This window comes from Silene latifolia, chromosome 4 (assembly GCF_048544455.1).
Source record: "Silene latifolia isolate original U9 population chromosome 4, ASM4854445v1, whole genome shotgun sequence".
Taxonomy (NCBI): domain Eukaryota; kingdom Viridiplantae; phylum Streptophyta; class Magnoliopsida; order Caryophyllales; family Caryophyllaceae; genus Silene; species Silene latifolia.
In genome coordinates this window covers 78,072,800-78,089,204 of record NC_133529.1, presented here as the reverse complement: position 1 = coordinate 78,089,204, position 16,405 = coordinate 78,072,800, and the positions used below count along the sequence as shown (strand labels likewise).

General features: G+C 36.7%; 1 protein-coding gene across 1 annotated transcript; it reads right to left on the bottom strand.

Moving 5' to 3' along the window:
• Positions 1-8,011: 8,011 nt before the first annotated feature.
• LOC141651676 (uncharacterized) lies at positions 8,012-8,716 on the bottom strand. The gene has a single exon (XM_074459376.1). It carries the CDS (start codon positions 8,714-8,716, stop codon positions 8,012-8,014), a length of 705 nt encoding a protein of 234 aa, XP_074315477.1.
• Between the last annotated feature and the right edge of the window lie 7,689 nt (positions 8,717-16,405).

The window sequence follows — 16,405 nt, the reverse complement described above, 5'->3', positions numbered from 1 at the left end:
TGCGTTTTTGCAGGTATGCACTGCGGATTACTCGATCGAGTACTTTTTGTACTCGATCGAGAGCTTTCTCTGCTATATTCACTCGATCGAGTGAAATATTTACTCGATCGACCACCTGCGAAAAGAGAAACTACTCGATCGACTGCCTTTCTTCTCGATCGAGCAGTTTTTGGATGCCCATTCATTCGATTGACTTGGATTAGCTTCCCGAGAGATTTTGTTTTTCAGGGCCCTTAGCAACCTCCCATTTCATGGTCGGTTTGGGGAGGTCCCTTATTTCGCGTATCTTGTGAGTTTTTCCGCTTTTACTCTCTTTCTTCTTTAGTTTGCATTTCCTTTCCATGCTTTGGTACAATGGGGGCATTGTACGGTTTGGTTTGGGGAGGTTATGCATCCATATCTGTGTCTGCATCTTGTTTTTATTGCATTTCTGTTATCACGTTCAATTTCAGTATGCATTGTTGTTTATTTTCATAAAAATCAAAATCTCATAAAAAATGAAAAATTTTCAAAAATTCAAAAATATTCACGTTTATTTTAGCATATAGGTTGAGTCGGAACGGTAGATTTCCATGATGATATTGCACTGCGTTTGTCTTTTTGCTTAAGCCTTGCATTGAACTGTTATCTTTTAGCATTGTCTTATTGCATAATCTACGAGTTTATGTTTAATTCAGCTGAACATATAGACTTGACCTGAAATTTTGGCAACCTACTTATAATTTCTAAGAATTAGAGCCTTATAAACTGGTGTCATTTATGACCAGTTTCATGTAGGATTGTGAGTAGTTACTCCTTGCATATCATGTTCATCAATTTGTACATATATGAAATTCAATTGCTTTTTGCCTACATACATTCGGGTTAGTGGTTGGTGTCACATGCAGGGTGGTGCTTACATTTCCCCTTTCTTTCATTTTTACCCATAAACTCCACATTAGCCAAATTTGCCTGTTGACCTTTAGCTACATCCCAAATTTAGCCTGCCTTGTCAAGCTAGTTTAGAATGTTCTGCGGTATATTGTCTATTGTATCAAATGTTGGCGCATATTCTGTTGATTCGGAGTTGGTAATTTATGAAGAAAAGGAGGATGATGAAAAAAATAAGACGTGAAAAAAAAGAAGAAAAAAGAGAAGTTGAAAAAAAAAGGAAAACGAAAAAAAAAAAGAAATCAGAAAAAAAAAAAACCGAAAAGAAAAAGAAAGGAAAATTTGAAAAAAGAGATGTTGTTTGTTGATTAGTCGGTTTCTGCTCCTATACTTTATCTATATCATTTAAGGAGTAAGTTCAGTTTGGTTTGGTGAGTTTTGTGCCAAATGAAGGGCATGTATTTATTCATAATTGAGTTGGAAACGGATGTTGATATATGGTTTTGTTTAGGTACTAGCTTGGCCGCCTATACCTCCACATTCCCATAACATGTTTTGCCTTTTCTTACCCATTGCCTCACTTTACCATATTTTTGTAAGCCCTCGGCTGTGACAGGACCTTGTTGGTTGGAATGTATGAACGGTAGCTAGAATTGTCTATCATATTAGTTGCATGCATGTTTATGTGGGTCGTAGTTTAGGTGAGCGACTATTTCTCTTTCTCTCTTATACATATATGCCTACCCTTTGCTTCATGAGAGAAGAGTGACCCGTGAGAGTCCATTGTTAAAGGTCTTGCAAGGTCGACGGTTCAGCTTTATTATAAACATCCTATAACTCGTTTGCATTTGACTGTCTTGCTATAAGTGTTAGTTTGCTTGCATTAAATTGGCTTAAGTGGGCATTTGTAGCTAGCTCTGAGTTATCTTTCCCGTTCCTTTAGTTGCATTTTAGTTTACTCGAGGCGAGTAAAGGTTTGGTTTGGGGAGATTTGATACGTGCATTTTATATAGTCTTTTTAGCCTATTTTATGCACGTATTTCTATGCTTTTATCGTGGTTTTGTGCTACGAAATGCCCCGAATTGCATACTTTGGAAGTTCTTGTCTTATTTGCAGGAATGAGCCATAAAGTAGTGAAATCAAGTCATTTACCGTCCTTTTAGCATGAATTTGGAGGAAGAGTGGATTTGGAGCGGGAATGAAGCTATTTTGAGATGCGCATTGGAGTAAGGAAGTTAGGCGAGCCAAGAGAGTGCTTCAATTTGCTAGTTCCTGCTTGTAAGAGCCATATCTCGAGTTCTACAACAGTTATTACGGTTATTCCAGTTGGAGGTGAAAGCTTGTCCTCTTAGCTTTCTAACGCCACCAACCACGCCCTATTTGACCAAGTAACGAAGGAATGGCAGCCGTTTGAAGTTCAGTGCGCGAAGCAGGAATTACGCGCTGAGAAGTGCTCGATCGAGAACTATTTCTATTCGATCGAGAGCCCATTTGCTCGATCGAGAGCCACTTCTTCTCGATCGAGTGGTTTTAGGATGAATAAGTACTCGATCGACTATTATTCCTTTCGATCGACCAGTTCCTTTTATGCCTTTGCTCGATCGAGTGATTTAGTTACTCGATCGAGTGGATTTTTGCTGACAGGCTGGGCTTTTTAGTTATTTTCCGTCATTAGGTTTAATTAAACTCCTAATTTCTTATAAATAGGAGTGAGGTCGTCAGTTTATAGATGCTTTTTATCCAGGGAGCAATATACGTTACTTTCTTCGTCACTTTCCTCATTACTTTTGTTCTTTCATTTCCTGGATCATTTATATCGTTAATTTCTTCCCTTTTTTCTCTCTTTTTATTTAATGTTTATTATTCCCTCTCCCTCTTTATTTATTGTTCTTATTAATTTCATGTCTAGCTAAATCCCCTTAGTATGTTAGGATTAGGGAAGCCGTGGTAGCAATGTTTTAACTGACTTATATAGATTAGTCTTGCGATAGGAATTGTATTAGGCAATTTAATTGTTATCAGGTCGAATGAATGCATGCAGGAGACCATAAATCTAGTTAACCCCGACCTGGATCGAAAGATTGGAAGGGAAGACTTGCTTAATTACAATAGGGTATTGCAGTGAGGGCGAAAGTTAAGCTGTTTACGCTCTAGAGCGGTTTAAGGACCGAAAGGTGACGACCATAGCTCTTCTTATCAATAGTCTAATCGCCTTAGTATTCATGATAGTATAAGATCTGATAGCTGCCACGGTGGACCGACTCCTAGCATACTTCCTTCCTCTTACTGTTAATTCTCTTATTCATTTCTCTTCTTTAGCCTTTTTAGTTTAGTCAACACAATCAATTCAACCCCATCAGTGACATTAGACAGATAAATCGACAAATAGATAGTACACCGCCTCCCTGTGGAGATCGACCCTACTTACCGCTGACTTCTGTTAGTAGTACTTAGGTATTTTATTTTTGGTACGAAACGACAGTATCATGAATCTTGGAGCTTATTTTGTGAATCTTGGAACTTATTTTGTGAACTTATTTTGTGAACTTATTTGTGAATCCTGGAACTTAATTCGTGAATCCTGGACCTTGTTTTGTGAATCCTGGACCTTATTTTGTGAACTCCTTGACTTTAGTCTGTGAACTTGTTTTGTGAATCCTTGACCTTATTTTATGAATCCTGGATCTTATTTTCCTTATTATAGCATTAATCTCTTGGTTTGTCTTGTACATTTACTATCTCGGGTTTTTATCCCTTTCCATAGTAACACGCCGCCGGAGCATTGGTGGGTTTGTGTCTGTGATATAAACCAGGGAAAAAATTTCATCCTTGACTCAAGCAGGGATATTAATGTGGATCCTGACAACAAGCATGCCAAAGAGCTTGTATGATTTTTTTTTCCAAAATATTGTTGTTATTGCCTTTTCTTTTAAAAGTATACTCCAAAATATATATTGATCTTGTTATTGCCTTTTCTTTTTCAGTTACCTCATGTTTCATCTATTTTGGGGAAGTCATATAAATCTTTGGAGTTCATGCACACGAAAGAATTTGTCAATCTCGAAGTCCCTCAACAAACAACATGGTATGTAAGCATGTATCTTTTTCTTTTTGTTAACAGATCAATAGTTATTATTTTGAACTTGTTGATTTTAAACCATTTGCTGTTTTTTTTTTGTCTAGTTATGATTGTGGAGTTTTTGTGTTGAAGTGGTTGAGTGCCTTGGACGATGATAGTTTATGGACCAAAAGTGAATATTTTGAGGTAAGTTCATTAGTATACGAAAATAAAGCCTTATCTTGTGAATCTCAGACATTGTTCAGTGAATCTTAGAGCTTGTTTTGTGAAACTTGGTCATTATAAGTGGTTTAAAATCAACAAGCTCTGAGATTCACTGAACAAGGTTTGAGATTCACAAAACAAGGTCTGATATTTTTTTTTGGTCAAATGTGAGCTTTTTCATTAAATTATCAAAACCAATTACATCGTGTCATTACATTTTCTACAGCTAATGATCTCCTTTCTAAATTGGTCAAACAGTATCACTTAATCTCAACCAAATTCTATGCTCATTACTAACAGGCCCCTGCACCTGCATCATCATTTTCACACGCATACAAATGAAGCTTTTAATCTCCTTCACCAAAATCTCAGGTCTTCTGACAGCCAGATCAAACCTGCATTTATTCCTTTCCATCCACAGAGTGTACCATGTTGTAATCTGCATCATTCTGCAGATGTTCTTCAGATTAGGCAGCCCCTGTGCATTCCCATTTAGAGCACTACTCATCCACGTATCCAGAAGTACCACCACACTTCTGCTATACTCACACTGAGTAAACAAGTGCTGGTGAGTTTATGTCTCCTTTTCACAAATAATACACATGTTACTCTCACAAATATTCAGCCTATGCAGTTTATCTCTCAGGTTCAAGGCTTCATGCTTAATAAGCCAGCCTATAATAGAGTGTTTGGGTAAAAACCAGCTATCCCAAACCTCCTTATACCACTGTACAGGAGGGTGCTGCCCCTGCAACAGTTGGTACCCAGCCTTCACAGTATACCCCTTCACATCCAAAGTCCACTGATCCCCTACAAATCCCATAGCCATCAACTTCCTAGTTTTACATATATTCCTCCAGTTCCAATTAGAATCAGGAGGAGGTTCATATGAATTCCAATCTTTTCCTTTCAAATAAACATGATCCACCCACAGCACCCAAAGTCTATCAGCCTTAGTATATATCCAATTCACTAGTTTACCAACACTTGCAGCATTCCACAGTTCAGCATTCTTTACACCTAGCCCCCCTTCCTTCTTGCTTGTGCATATAGTATGTCAGGCTACAAGAGGAGCTCTATTATATTCAGTACCTCCATCCCAGAAAAAGTTCCTACACACAGCTTCAATTCTCTTGATAGTTGATTTTGGAATCAAGAAGATAGATCCCCAGTAATTGTGTAAAGTATTCAAAACTGAATTAACCAGGGTAAGTCTCCCTGCATAGCTCATCTTCTTAGCCCCTATACTCCTTAGTCTTGCCACAACTCTCTCCACCAGAATAGAACAGTCCTGCTTAGATAGCCTCCTGGTTGGATAGGAATTCCCAAGTACTTAAATGGTAAGTGACCTTCTCTAAAACCTGAAACCTGTAAAATATCCTTCTTGACAGTAGCATCCACTCCACAAAAAACCACTTCAGACTTGGCAGGGTTAACCTTTAGCCCAGAAGTTGCAGAAAAAGTAGAGAATGCTCTCAAAAGCAACATAATGGACCTAGTGTCTCCTTTACAAAATAATAATAAATCATCAGCAAAAAGAAGATGGGTTAACCTCAAAGCTCCACACAGAGGATGATATCTAAAAAACCATTTATCAGTTGCATAATCCAAAATCCTAGAGAGGTACTCCATACAGATGGTGAAGAGCAAGGGAGAGATTGGGTCCCCTTGCCTTAGACCTCTTTTACCCGAGAAGTAACCAAACATAGATCCATTCAAATTCAGAGAAAAGGAGGTTGTTGTAATACAGGTCATCACCAAGCTCCTAAACCTATCAGGAAAGTTCATTGCACTCAGCATCTCATCAATAAAAGTCCATTCAATAGAGTCATAGGCTTTTTGGAGGTCCAATTTGAACATACACCTAGGAGAAGAGGTACTCCTATTGTATAGCCTTACCAAGTCCTGACAAATCAGTATGTTTTCAAGGATACTTCTACCATGCACAAAAGCACCCTGATTTCTGCTAATTATATCAGGAAGGACCCCAACCAACCTCTTGCACAACAATTTTGAGATGGTTTTATACATGACATTACAACAGGCTATTGGCCTGAAGTGCTTGACAGAAGTTGGTCTATCCATCTTAGGGATCAAAGTTATAGAGGTGGCATTAATTTGAGTTAGAAGCTTGCCAGTATCAAAAAAGTTTATAATAGCAGCACAAATCTCACTCCCTACTATATCCCAGGCATCTTTGAAAAACAGGCTTGTGTAACCATCAGGCTCAGGAGATTTGTCTTTGGGAATGCTAAACAAACACTCTTTAACTTCCTCAGCAGAAACAGGTGTGTTCAACAGGGTCCAGTGATCAGTAGTGCAAAATTTCCCACGCTGAACAACATTGATATTCACATGATCCACCTGACTATTAGATCCAAGAAGATCCTGATAGTACTCCAGAAAAGCATCTTGTATCTGAGCTCCATCAGTACATAAAACTCCATGCTGGTTCTCAATACATAGTACTTTATTTTGCATTACTCGTTTCCTCATAGCATTGTGAAAATACGGAGTATTGATATCTCCCTCCAGTGACCATTGCAGCTTGGCTTTCTGTATTAGAAAGCTATCTCTAGCTCTCTGAAGTTCCCTCACCTCCTGAGCCACAAGGCATTCCTGTTGGACTAAATCAGCATCCCCAGGCCTAACCACCAGCTCTCTTTGGGTTTTTTCAAGCAAAATGCCAGTCACATTAAAACTTGTTTCAATGTCAGAGAAACAATGCTTGTTAAGTTGCTTCAAATCTGGTTTCAGCTCCTTTAATTTCTTCACAACTTGAAACATTTTAGTCCCATCTTTCTTCCTATTCCACACATTTGCAACACAAGGCTTGAATAACTCAGATTGCCCCCACATATTAAAATATTTAAAGTTCCTCCTGCATTTAATTTCACTTGTCCTATCAACAATAGTACAAGGACAATGATCAAACAGTCCTTCAGGGTGAAAATGAGCATTATAATTACCATAAACTTCCATCCATTCAAGATTTCCCATTGCTCTATCCAGCCTACTGTAGACTCTATCCTGTGGTACTTGTTTTTTTGACCAAGTATACAGTGCTCCAGTGGCTTGAATGTCATCCATACAACATAAGGAAATACATTCCTAGAACTGTTCCATTTCCCTTTCTGTAGAACTTCCACCTAATCTTTCTATTGGACTCAGTACAGTGTTGAAATCCCCTAACCAGAGCCAAGGTTCAGTACAGGTGATAGCAGTCTGCTTCAAAAATTCCCAAAGACTCAGCCTCTCTTCAACCCCATTAAAGGCATATATCATAGTTAACAAAAATTCCTTGTCATCTGTTCTAGATATAACTTTCATATGTATATGTTGTGCACTGTAGGAAAGGAACTGAACCTGAAAACACTCGGGCTTCCAAAATCCAAATCCTCCCCCCCTTGTGCCAGCTACTATTAGTAGACACACTCCACCCCTCACACAGGTTAGTGCACTTATTCAGAAACTTGCTAGGCTTTATTTTTGTTTCTAAAATTCCAAAAAGGGCTATTCCATTATTCTGCAAAAACCATTTGACCGTTTTCTGTTTATTGATATCATTTAGCCCCCTAACATTCCAGAATCCAATATTATGCATCTAAAACCAGTGGAGGGGGATCTTTTCTATTCTCGCACTACCCCCCCTTTGGAGTAGCCAGTTTGTTCAAGGCATCAATAAAGGTAAAAGGTCCAGAACCCCCCTTAGCCTTATACCCTGCAAAGCTCTCCTGTCTACTCATTCTCATGACATGCCTAGCAGGTGTGGATTTCACCATAATAGCTAGAGGAGGAAAAACCTCAGGTGTAAATATAGCAGCAGGATGCTCAATAACAGTGTTCACTACAGGCTTCTAGACAGGCCACCATTCTTTTTGTGGCTTCATCTTAGGTTGACCTGGTTTTGGCTTAGGCTTAGCTTTCCTGCAGTGTTGTGAACCATGACCCAACCCTTTACAAATAGAGCAGGACATAGGTTTCCATTCATACTCAACCCTAACATCAACCACTTGACCACCCTCATCCAAAAATCTAACTTTCTCTTTCAACACCTGATCAATAGTCAGCTCAACCATAACCCGAGCAAAGCTCAGTCTGGTTTTGTCTTGTGTAGCAAGATCCTTCCTAACAAATTTACCCACCAGTCCTGCAATACTAGGAAGGAAGTCACCCCAAAACTTAATGGGTATGCCATAAAGTTTCACCCAAACAGGCACCTTATCCACCTTCTCCTTAATCAAATCAACATCCTTTGACCATGGACGAAGAATAATAGGTATGTTTTCAAAAAGATATGGCCCAGAATTCAGCAGGTTATCTTTTTGTGCAAGCGTCTTAAGTCTAACCAAAAAAATACCATTCTCCATAAACGAGACTCTATCCACATCATATTGATCCCATATTTTGTAAACATAATCCTCAACCATCTCCCATGGTGGGTTAGCACCAAGAATATAACCATACACAGCAGTGTTCCAGAAGTCTACCTCAGATTTGATGTCCTCAGAAGTAAACTGCAGCACGTCACTCAGTTCCTCATCTTCCATAATAGGCTCCATTATCGGCACATCTTTTCCATTTTTCCTCTACTTCCATCCTGATTTATCTGCACCATCCTCAGACAAATTCAGCACCGGTATCCCTGTTAGTTCAGCCATCGTTTTGGTCTTGGTTGCATCCCCCGAACAAGGTACGGGGTTACCCCCACCTGATACTGGATTTTCCCCAGCTGATGGTACTCCGGTAGCATTCTTTGCAGGCGTTGGTGACTTACGTGTTGTTTTTGGTGTTTTTGTTTTTGTTTTTGACGAAGATGATTCAGGGTGTTCACTAAAAACCATGATCGCCATTATTAATTGCTCAATTAATGCAGAAATTAAGATGAACAGTAGAACTAGGGTTTAGGGTTTATTTCGCTCAATAATCGCTTTCTCTCTCATGTTCTAGGCTTACATTAGTTTAACAAGGTCTGATATTCACCAAATAAAGATAGGTTGGTTGTCTATATACTTCATTAATATATGTCGCTCTTTGCAGAAATTGCCACAATATCGAAAATCAATCATGTTGGAACTACTTAAATGGGATAAAAATACTAAAAAGGGACACTTCATTGTCTTAAAAATGATGTGAAGTTCATTTCTTCATAACGTTGGCGAATATTTCGTAAATAAGTCGATTGTACTTGTTTTTGGTTGTATAGGTGTTTAATTAAAGAAGACAATTGTCCGTGTTGATGGGATGATGTGAAGTCATTGAGTTGAGCAAAAGTGGGTCGAGGCTGTAAAGATTGTTGCCTTCATTAACTCTTGTAAAGATATTTGATAGTTGTAAAGTCATAATAATTTTTCTGGGTCACTTATGTGACTTATGTAGCTAATTTGACATTGAGTTGAGCAATTTGAGCTAATTTGACATTGACATTGACATTGACATTGACATTGAGTTGAGCAAAAGTGGGTCGAGGTTCCTGTAAAGATTGTTGCCTTCATCAACTCTTGTAAAGATATTTGATAGTTGTAAAGTCATAATAAAGAGCAAAATTAAGAGCAAAATAGATGATTTTAAACCACGACCAAGTTTCACATAACAAGCCCAAAGATTCACTGAACAAGGTCTGAGATTCACAAGATAAAGTCTGAGATTCACAAAATTAAGAGCAAAATAGATGATTTTAAACCACGACCAAGTTTCACATAACAAGCCCTGAGATTCACTGAACAAGGTCTGAGATTCACAAGATAAGGTCTGAGATTCACAAAATTAAGAGCAAAATAGATGATTTTAAACCACGACCAAGTTTCACATAACAAGCCCTAAGATTCACTGAACAAGGTCTGACATTCACAAGATAAGGTCTGAGATTCACAAAATTAAGAGCAAAATATATGACTTTAAACCACGACCAAGTTTCACATAACAAGCCCTAAGATTCACTTAACAAGGTCTGAGATTCACAAGATAAGGTCTGAGATTCACAAAAAAGGTCTGAAATGATAAAAACGCTTGATGCTAGATTCAGGACCACGTTTCACAATTTTACGTTCCAGTTTCACAAAATAAGGTCCAGAATTCACAGGATTCACAACATTGACCAAAATAAAATGAGCTTAAAACTTGTCTTCTTCAATCGTCATCTCTATTCTCGTTGCTTAAGAATACTCCTTTACATCATTTTTCATTCTCGACTTCTTCCCCTTCTTCCTCTTCTTCCGATGTGTCTCCCTATGTGAAGAATCAAACCTTGATTAGATACTTTTAAAAAAAAAAAAAAGAATTAGTAGACAATAGTAGTTGCGTTTTCAATTAGAATTATACATACTTGATTCTCAGGAGGATGCTCTGCAAACTCATTTGGACAATTTCTTTTATCGTGGTGTGACATGCGTTTACACTTAGCACACAACCTTTTCGGTTTTTTTGCCTTCATAATTGCCTTATTCTTGCTGCTCACCATCCTTTTACCACTACCTTTGTTTCTAGAGACTTTAGGTGGTAAGATCTTGATTTCTTTTGGAGCCTTGCAGTTGAGAAGTGCCTCCAATTCTTGTTCTTTGGTCAAAGGCTTTGGGTTTGGCTCCAACTTCTCTCGGAATTCTTTTATTAGCTTGGCAAACTCTCTCATATCTGACTCTTCTTCTTTTCTTTTGAGCATACCAACAGTTGCGTAAATCTCAGACCACACCCGAGACATTCCAAATTTATTATTACCAGTAAGATCATAGTTTTCCAGGAAATTTCCATTCAAATCATAAACCGGGTTTCTGAGTGCATTCTTACTCCACCTACGCAAAATGTATTTCTCAGGTATTTCCTTAAACTTTCCCGAGCAAATCCAAATGATGTGGTTGCATAAGATCCCTTTCCTTTCAAACAATTTACATGCACAACGGACATCCATTGTTCTCCTATTGTACTCAACTGCATATCTCTTTCACTTGTTTGCGTCCTCAACAATTGAAACTTCAAAGTTAGTTACTGGATCTGGTGGGGTGTATCCACAAACACTACACGCATTTACCGAAAATTTAACCTCCTCTTGGAAGTCAAAGAACACTTCATGTGTATAGACCTTCACTGCATGGGCCTCCCAGTTTGACCCGAATAGGGTTTCAGGCATTGAGTTGTGGCTCTGTGCTTCAAGAAGCTTTAGATTGTGCCTTTGTTGGTCCATGGCACTCTCAAATCTCATCCAAAATTCTACGAGAGTCCCATATTTATTTTCAAATCTCTTGAAGAAGCTATTCGAACTCTCTGATCTTTGTGTGGTTTTTAAAATGTTGCCCATCGGCACATTCCTGAAATAAGCGGGTATCCACTGATCTCGTTCCGCAAACTTGTCAGTCAACCATTTATTTTCTTCTAACGAAAACTCGCTAATGACCTTAGCCCAATTCTCTTCAAATTCCTCAGGCTCCAAGTCCTCGCTCCAGACAACATTGTTCAGACGACTTAAGAAATCAGTCTCTTTGCAAATTGTGCTCCCAACCTTATCTGTTACTTTCTTCATAATGTGCCACATGCAAAAGCGATGTCTTGCTTTTTTGAACACGGTTGCAAGTCACAAAATCCACATTATCTATTGTCAGAGATCTTTGGTCACAAATCAAGCTCTAAGATTCACTAAACAAGGTCTCAGATTCACAAGATAAGAGAAATAACAAAATAGGCAATTTCAACAACTTATGACCAAGTTTAAGAATATTAGCTTTGTGTTTCACATAACAAGCCCAAAGATTCCCTGAACAAGGTCTGAGATTCACAAGATAAGGTCTGAGATTCACAAAATTAAGAGCAAAATAGATGATTTTAAACCACGACCAAGTTTCACATAACAAGCCCTGAGATTCACTGAACAAGGTCTGAGATTCACAAAATTAAGAGCAAAATAGATGATTTTAAACCACGACCAAGTTTCACATAACAAGCCCAAAGATTCACTGAACAAGGTATGAGATTCACAAAATTAAGAGCAAAATAGATGATTTTAAACCACGGCCAAGTTTCACATAACATGCCCAAAGATTCACTGAACAAGGTCTGAGATTCACAAGATAAGGTCTGAGATTCACAAAATTAAGAGCAAAATAGATGATTTTAAACCACGACCAAGTTTCACATAACAAGCCCAAAGATTCACTGAACAAGGTCTGGGATTCACAAGATAAGGTCTGAGATTCACAAGATAAGGTCTGAGATTCACAAAACAAGGTCTGAGATTCACAAGATAAGAGAAATAACAAAATAGGCAATTTCAACAACTTATGACCAATTTTAAGAATATTAGCTTTGTGTTTCACAAATCAAGATCTAAGTTTCACAAAACACGCTCTATGATTCACAAAATAAACTTCAAGATTCACGAATAATGTTCCTAGATTCACCAAATAAATAACCAGTTTCACAAAAGTAAGATATTCCAAACACACCTGGAACTGCATTTATTATTCCGGCATCTTGGTCACTGATGATGTAATTGGGTTCTTTGCCACCCATTGCTTTCAGGAACTGCTGAAATGCCCAAATAAATGAGTCATCGTCTTCATGATCTAAAAGCACGCATATAAATGTTATTGACTTTTTGTGATTGTCAATCCTAGTGAAAGGTGCAAATTTCATGTTATATTTGTTCGTTCCATAGGTTGGATCGAATGAAATAGCATCACCAAACAATGCGTAACATCTGATGGAATCCGCATTTGTCCAAAAAATTCTTGTCAAAGCAACAAGATCTGTTTCATATGAAAATACCAACCCTTTTGTTTCTCGGAGGGTTTCTAAACGAGAGATGAACATATGTCCATCCTTGCCATTAAGTAGACACTTTACATTCCTTTGGAAATTCTTGAACTGCGTAAGGGTAGCTCCAACATTTTCGAAACCCTCTGCTTGTTCCTTGCATAATTTGTATGTTAAACTAGCCCCGACATTCAATCTCGAATTTTGGATAATCAATTGCTTATGATATTCGGTCGGTTGATTTATATTAACAAAGAAGTTTCTCAAATTCCCTATTTTTGACAAAGCGTCACTTTGGGTGATTGTGACCCTCACAGAATTGTTCAATCTTTTACATCTTTTCATGGAACATGAATTTTATCATTGCTTCACAACCCCACCTTTTAATTTTAGTTATTCTTGTACCACTTTGCTTATTGGAACTCTCAGCTTCACCTGCACCTCAACCCTTTTTCGTACTGGTTTTAGCAGTTTTTGTTTTTCTATTTGCACTTATTGCACCAGCTTTTGTTTTGTCACCAGTTTAAACGGTTGTTGTTTTTGCATCAGCTTTGGGAGGACGATTTTTCCTGTTATTAAAACCTTGACGATGACAAACCATGCATTTTGTTCGAATAACACCATCTTTAAACCTCTTAGTTGAAGACTTCCTTGCTTCAAACCCACAAGCAATAGCATAAATTTTATAGAACAACATTGCTGACTCTAAGTCCACAAATGTTTTGCCAACCACGGGTGTAAACTTCTCTTCAATCCTACTTATCCATTGCTCAGTGCCACCTGGTGTGTAAGTTACCAAAGTAGTAGGTGTGGAAATAGTTGGCATTGTAGGGGTTGTTAAGACAGCAGTAGAACCCTCACCATCCTGACTAGAACCACCATTAGAGCAAGGAACCTCACCACAACCGACACGAGGCGTCACACTACACTGTGAGTTGTTGTTGACATTTGAATCAATACCTAAGAAGATAAAAGGTTCACAAAGTCACATCTCACATTCACAAAACAAGGCTTAAGATTCACTAAATAAGGTCTGTGATTCACAAATAAAGTCTGAGGATATTATCTGAGCAAGGAAGAGAGCAGAATAGGTCATTCCTAAAGGGTTCACAAAAAGAGCTCTAGGATTCACAAACACAAGGACTGAGATTCACAAGTTCACTTTTTGGTTCAGATTATTAGTTCAGTTTTTAATCTTACCCAGGTTGTATATATTAGTTATTAAGTTTCACAAAATAACCTTCTAGTTTCACAAACTACGGTCTCTCCTTCACACAAAAAGAAATAAATAAATTGCATCAGTAACGTTTAACAACAGAGATTCACAAAATAAGGCCCAAGATTCACTAAATAAAGGCTGAGATTCACCAAATAAAGTCCGAGATTCACTAAATAAAGTATCAGATTATTAGTTCAAATAATTTAAAAAAAAATTGGTGAAGATTTTTAAGTTTTATTTAATTATCACACTATCATCATTTGCTAAGATTCACTGAGTAAGGTCTGAGATTCACAAAATAAGGTCTAAGATTCACAAAATAAGTAAAAGAGCAGCAAAGGTGATTCTAACCACTTATGATGACCAAGTTTCACAAAACAAGCTCTAAGATTCACTAAACTAGGTCTGAGATTCACCAAACAACAAAATCCACTCAATTCATAAACTCTTACAGTAACAATTCAACCAACTCTTACAGTCACACAATTAGGTCCTAAGATTCACAAATTCAACTCAATTCATAAACTAAACCTTGCAAAAAAACTGAAATACAATATCGATCCATATATTCCATAATAATCGAGCAGAAATTTTGACAAATGCAAATTGATTAGAAAACATGAGATTTCACAAAAATTACATAAAAAACGATATACCTGATTCAATAACACTATTATCATCAGTCATTGTGATATCTACAATCTCCATAGCAATTAGAGCTGCAAAATCGTCAAAAACAAATTAGTAAGTAGTACGAAATCGCGAGAAAAAGGAAATCGCTCAAAATATTGGTCAAATTCGAACGTTCTATTTACAAAATCGTTCAATTTGATCAAATTCGAACCTGATATCATCAATTTATGAGTGAATTGACAGAATTGTATGAATATACTCAATTTTGATCAAAATTATGAAATTACCTGAAAATTAATCGATTTTTCTTCTGAAATTACTTGAATCAACGTTGTTGAATGTTGTTTTGATGAAATCCACGAACAATCGATGAACAAATTGATGAGCTTTGCTGAAGAATTTCCGTTGAACGAACGAGAGCTTGCTTGTTGAAGAATTTTCAGGAAAACAATTTTGTTTGTATATTTTAGAGAGATAGTGTGTAATTGGGCTATTGTATGATTTAATATTTTAGTGAGAGAAAGTATTTTGGGCTAAATGAAAAGATTTGGAATGACCCCTCAATTTTCATTGATGAATAATAGAAAGTTAGTCCATAAATGAAGGATTAATGAAGGAATTTGGTGAGGCCGCGCTCGCCATAATTAACATCATCACGGATTCGGCCTATATATATATATATATATATATATATATATATATATATATATATATATATATATATATATATATATATATATATATATATATATATATATATATATATATATATATAGAGAGAGAGAGAGAGTTAGGATCTTGTGAGTTTTGTTTCTTAAGGTAAGTTTGTGCTCACCGATGTGGACCATTGGATTATACTCCTCCTATTCACTATATTCTTCCCCTTTACTTTTTGCACAAGAAATAAGAAAGTGAATTTGGACCACACAAAACACACTAACCCACATGCAATTTAATTTGGACCACACAAATCAACCCAAAAAAAGGAAATAGGGAAGAAAACCCGAATAATCCGAATAAGGAAATAGGGAAGAATCTATATATATATATATATATATATATATATATATATATATATATATATATATATATATATATATAAAAGAGAGTTTTTTCGAGCGATTCTAGACTGTCCACATCATCACAAATTAATTTAGGAAAGTTGTATAAATAATATTTTTGATGTAAAAAATAAAGTGGTAAATCTTTTAGTTACTATAATAATATATATTTCCTATTTTATAGTCAAGCGATCTTTCTAATTTTCATATAAAAAGTTTTACATTTCATTTGGCAAAATAATGTCGGTAAAAAAATTATGAAAATAATATAATTAGATTCGTGGTAAGAAATGCTATCATTAGAGTATAGATTTCATATAATTTGCACATATTTAGGATGCTGTATTTCTTAATATGTTATATGTTCTACCTTGAATGTATAAATATTAGAATTTTCCCACATCGAAAGATTAACGCAAGGTGAGCTGAACCTATGATTATAAATAGAAGACATCATTGGAACTCAGATATCAACCCAAAATCTTTTGAGTCTCTCAAGTATTGTCTCAGAGAGTTACTAAGAGTTAAGATTTTGTATTATTATCTCCATATTATGATATAAAAAAATAATGTGGAGGATATTTTAATTATTATAA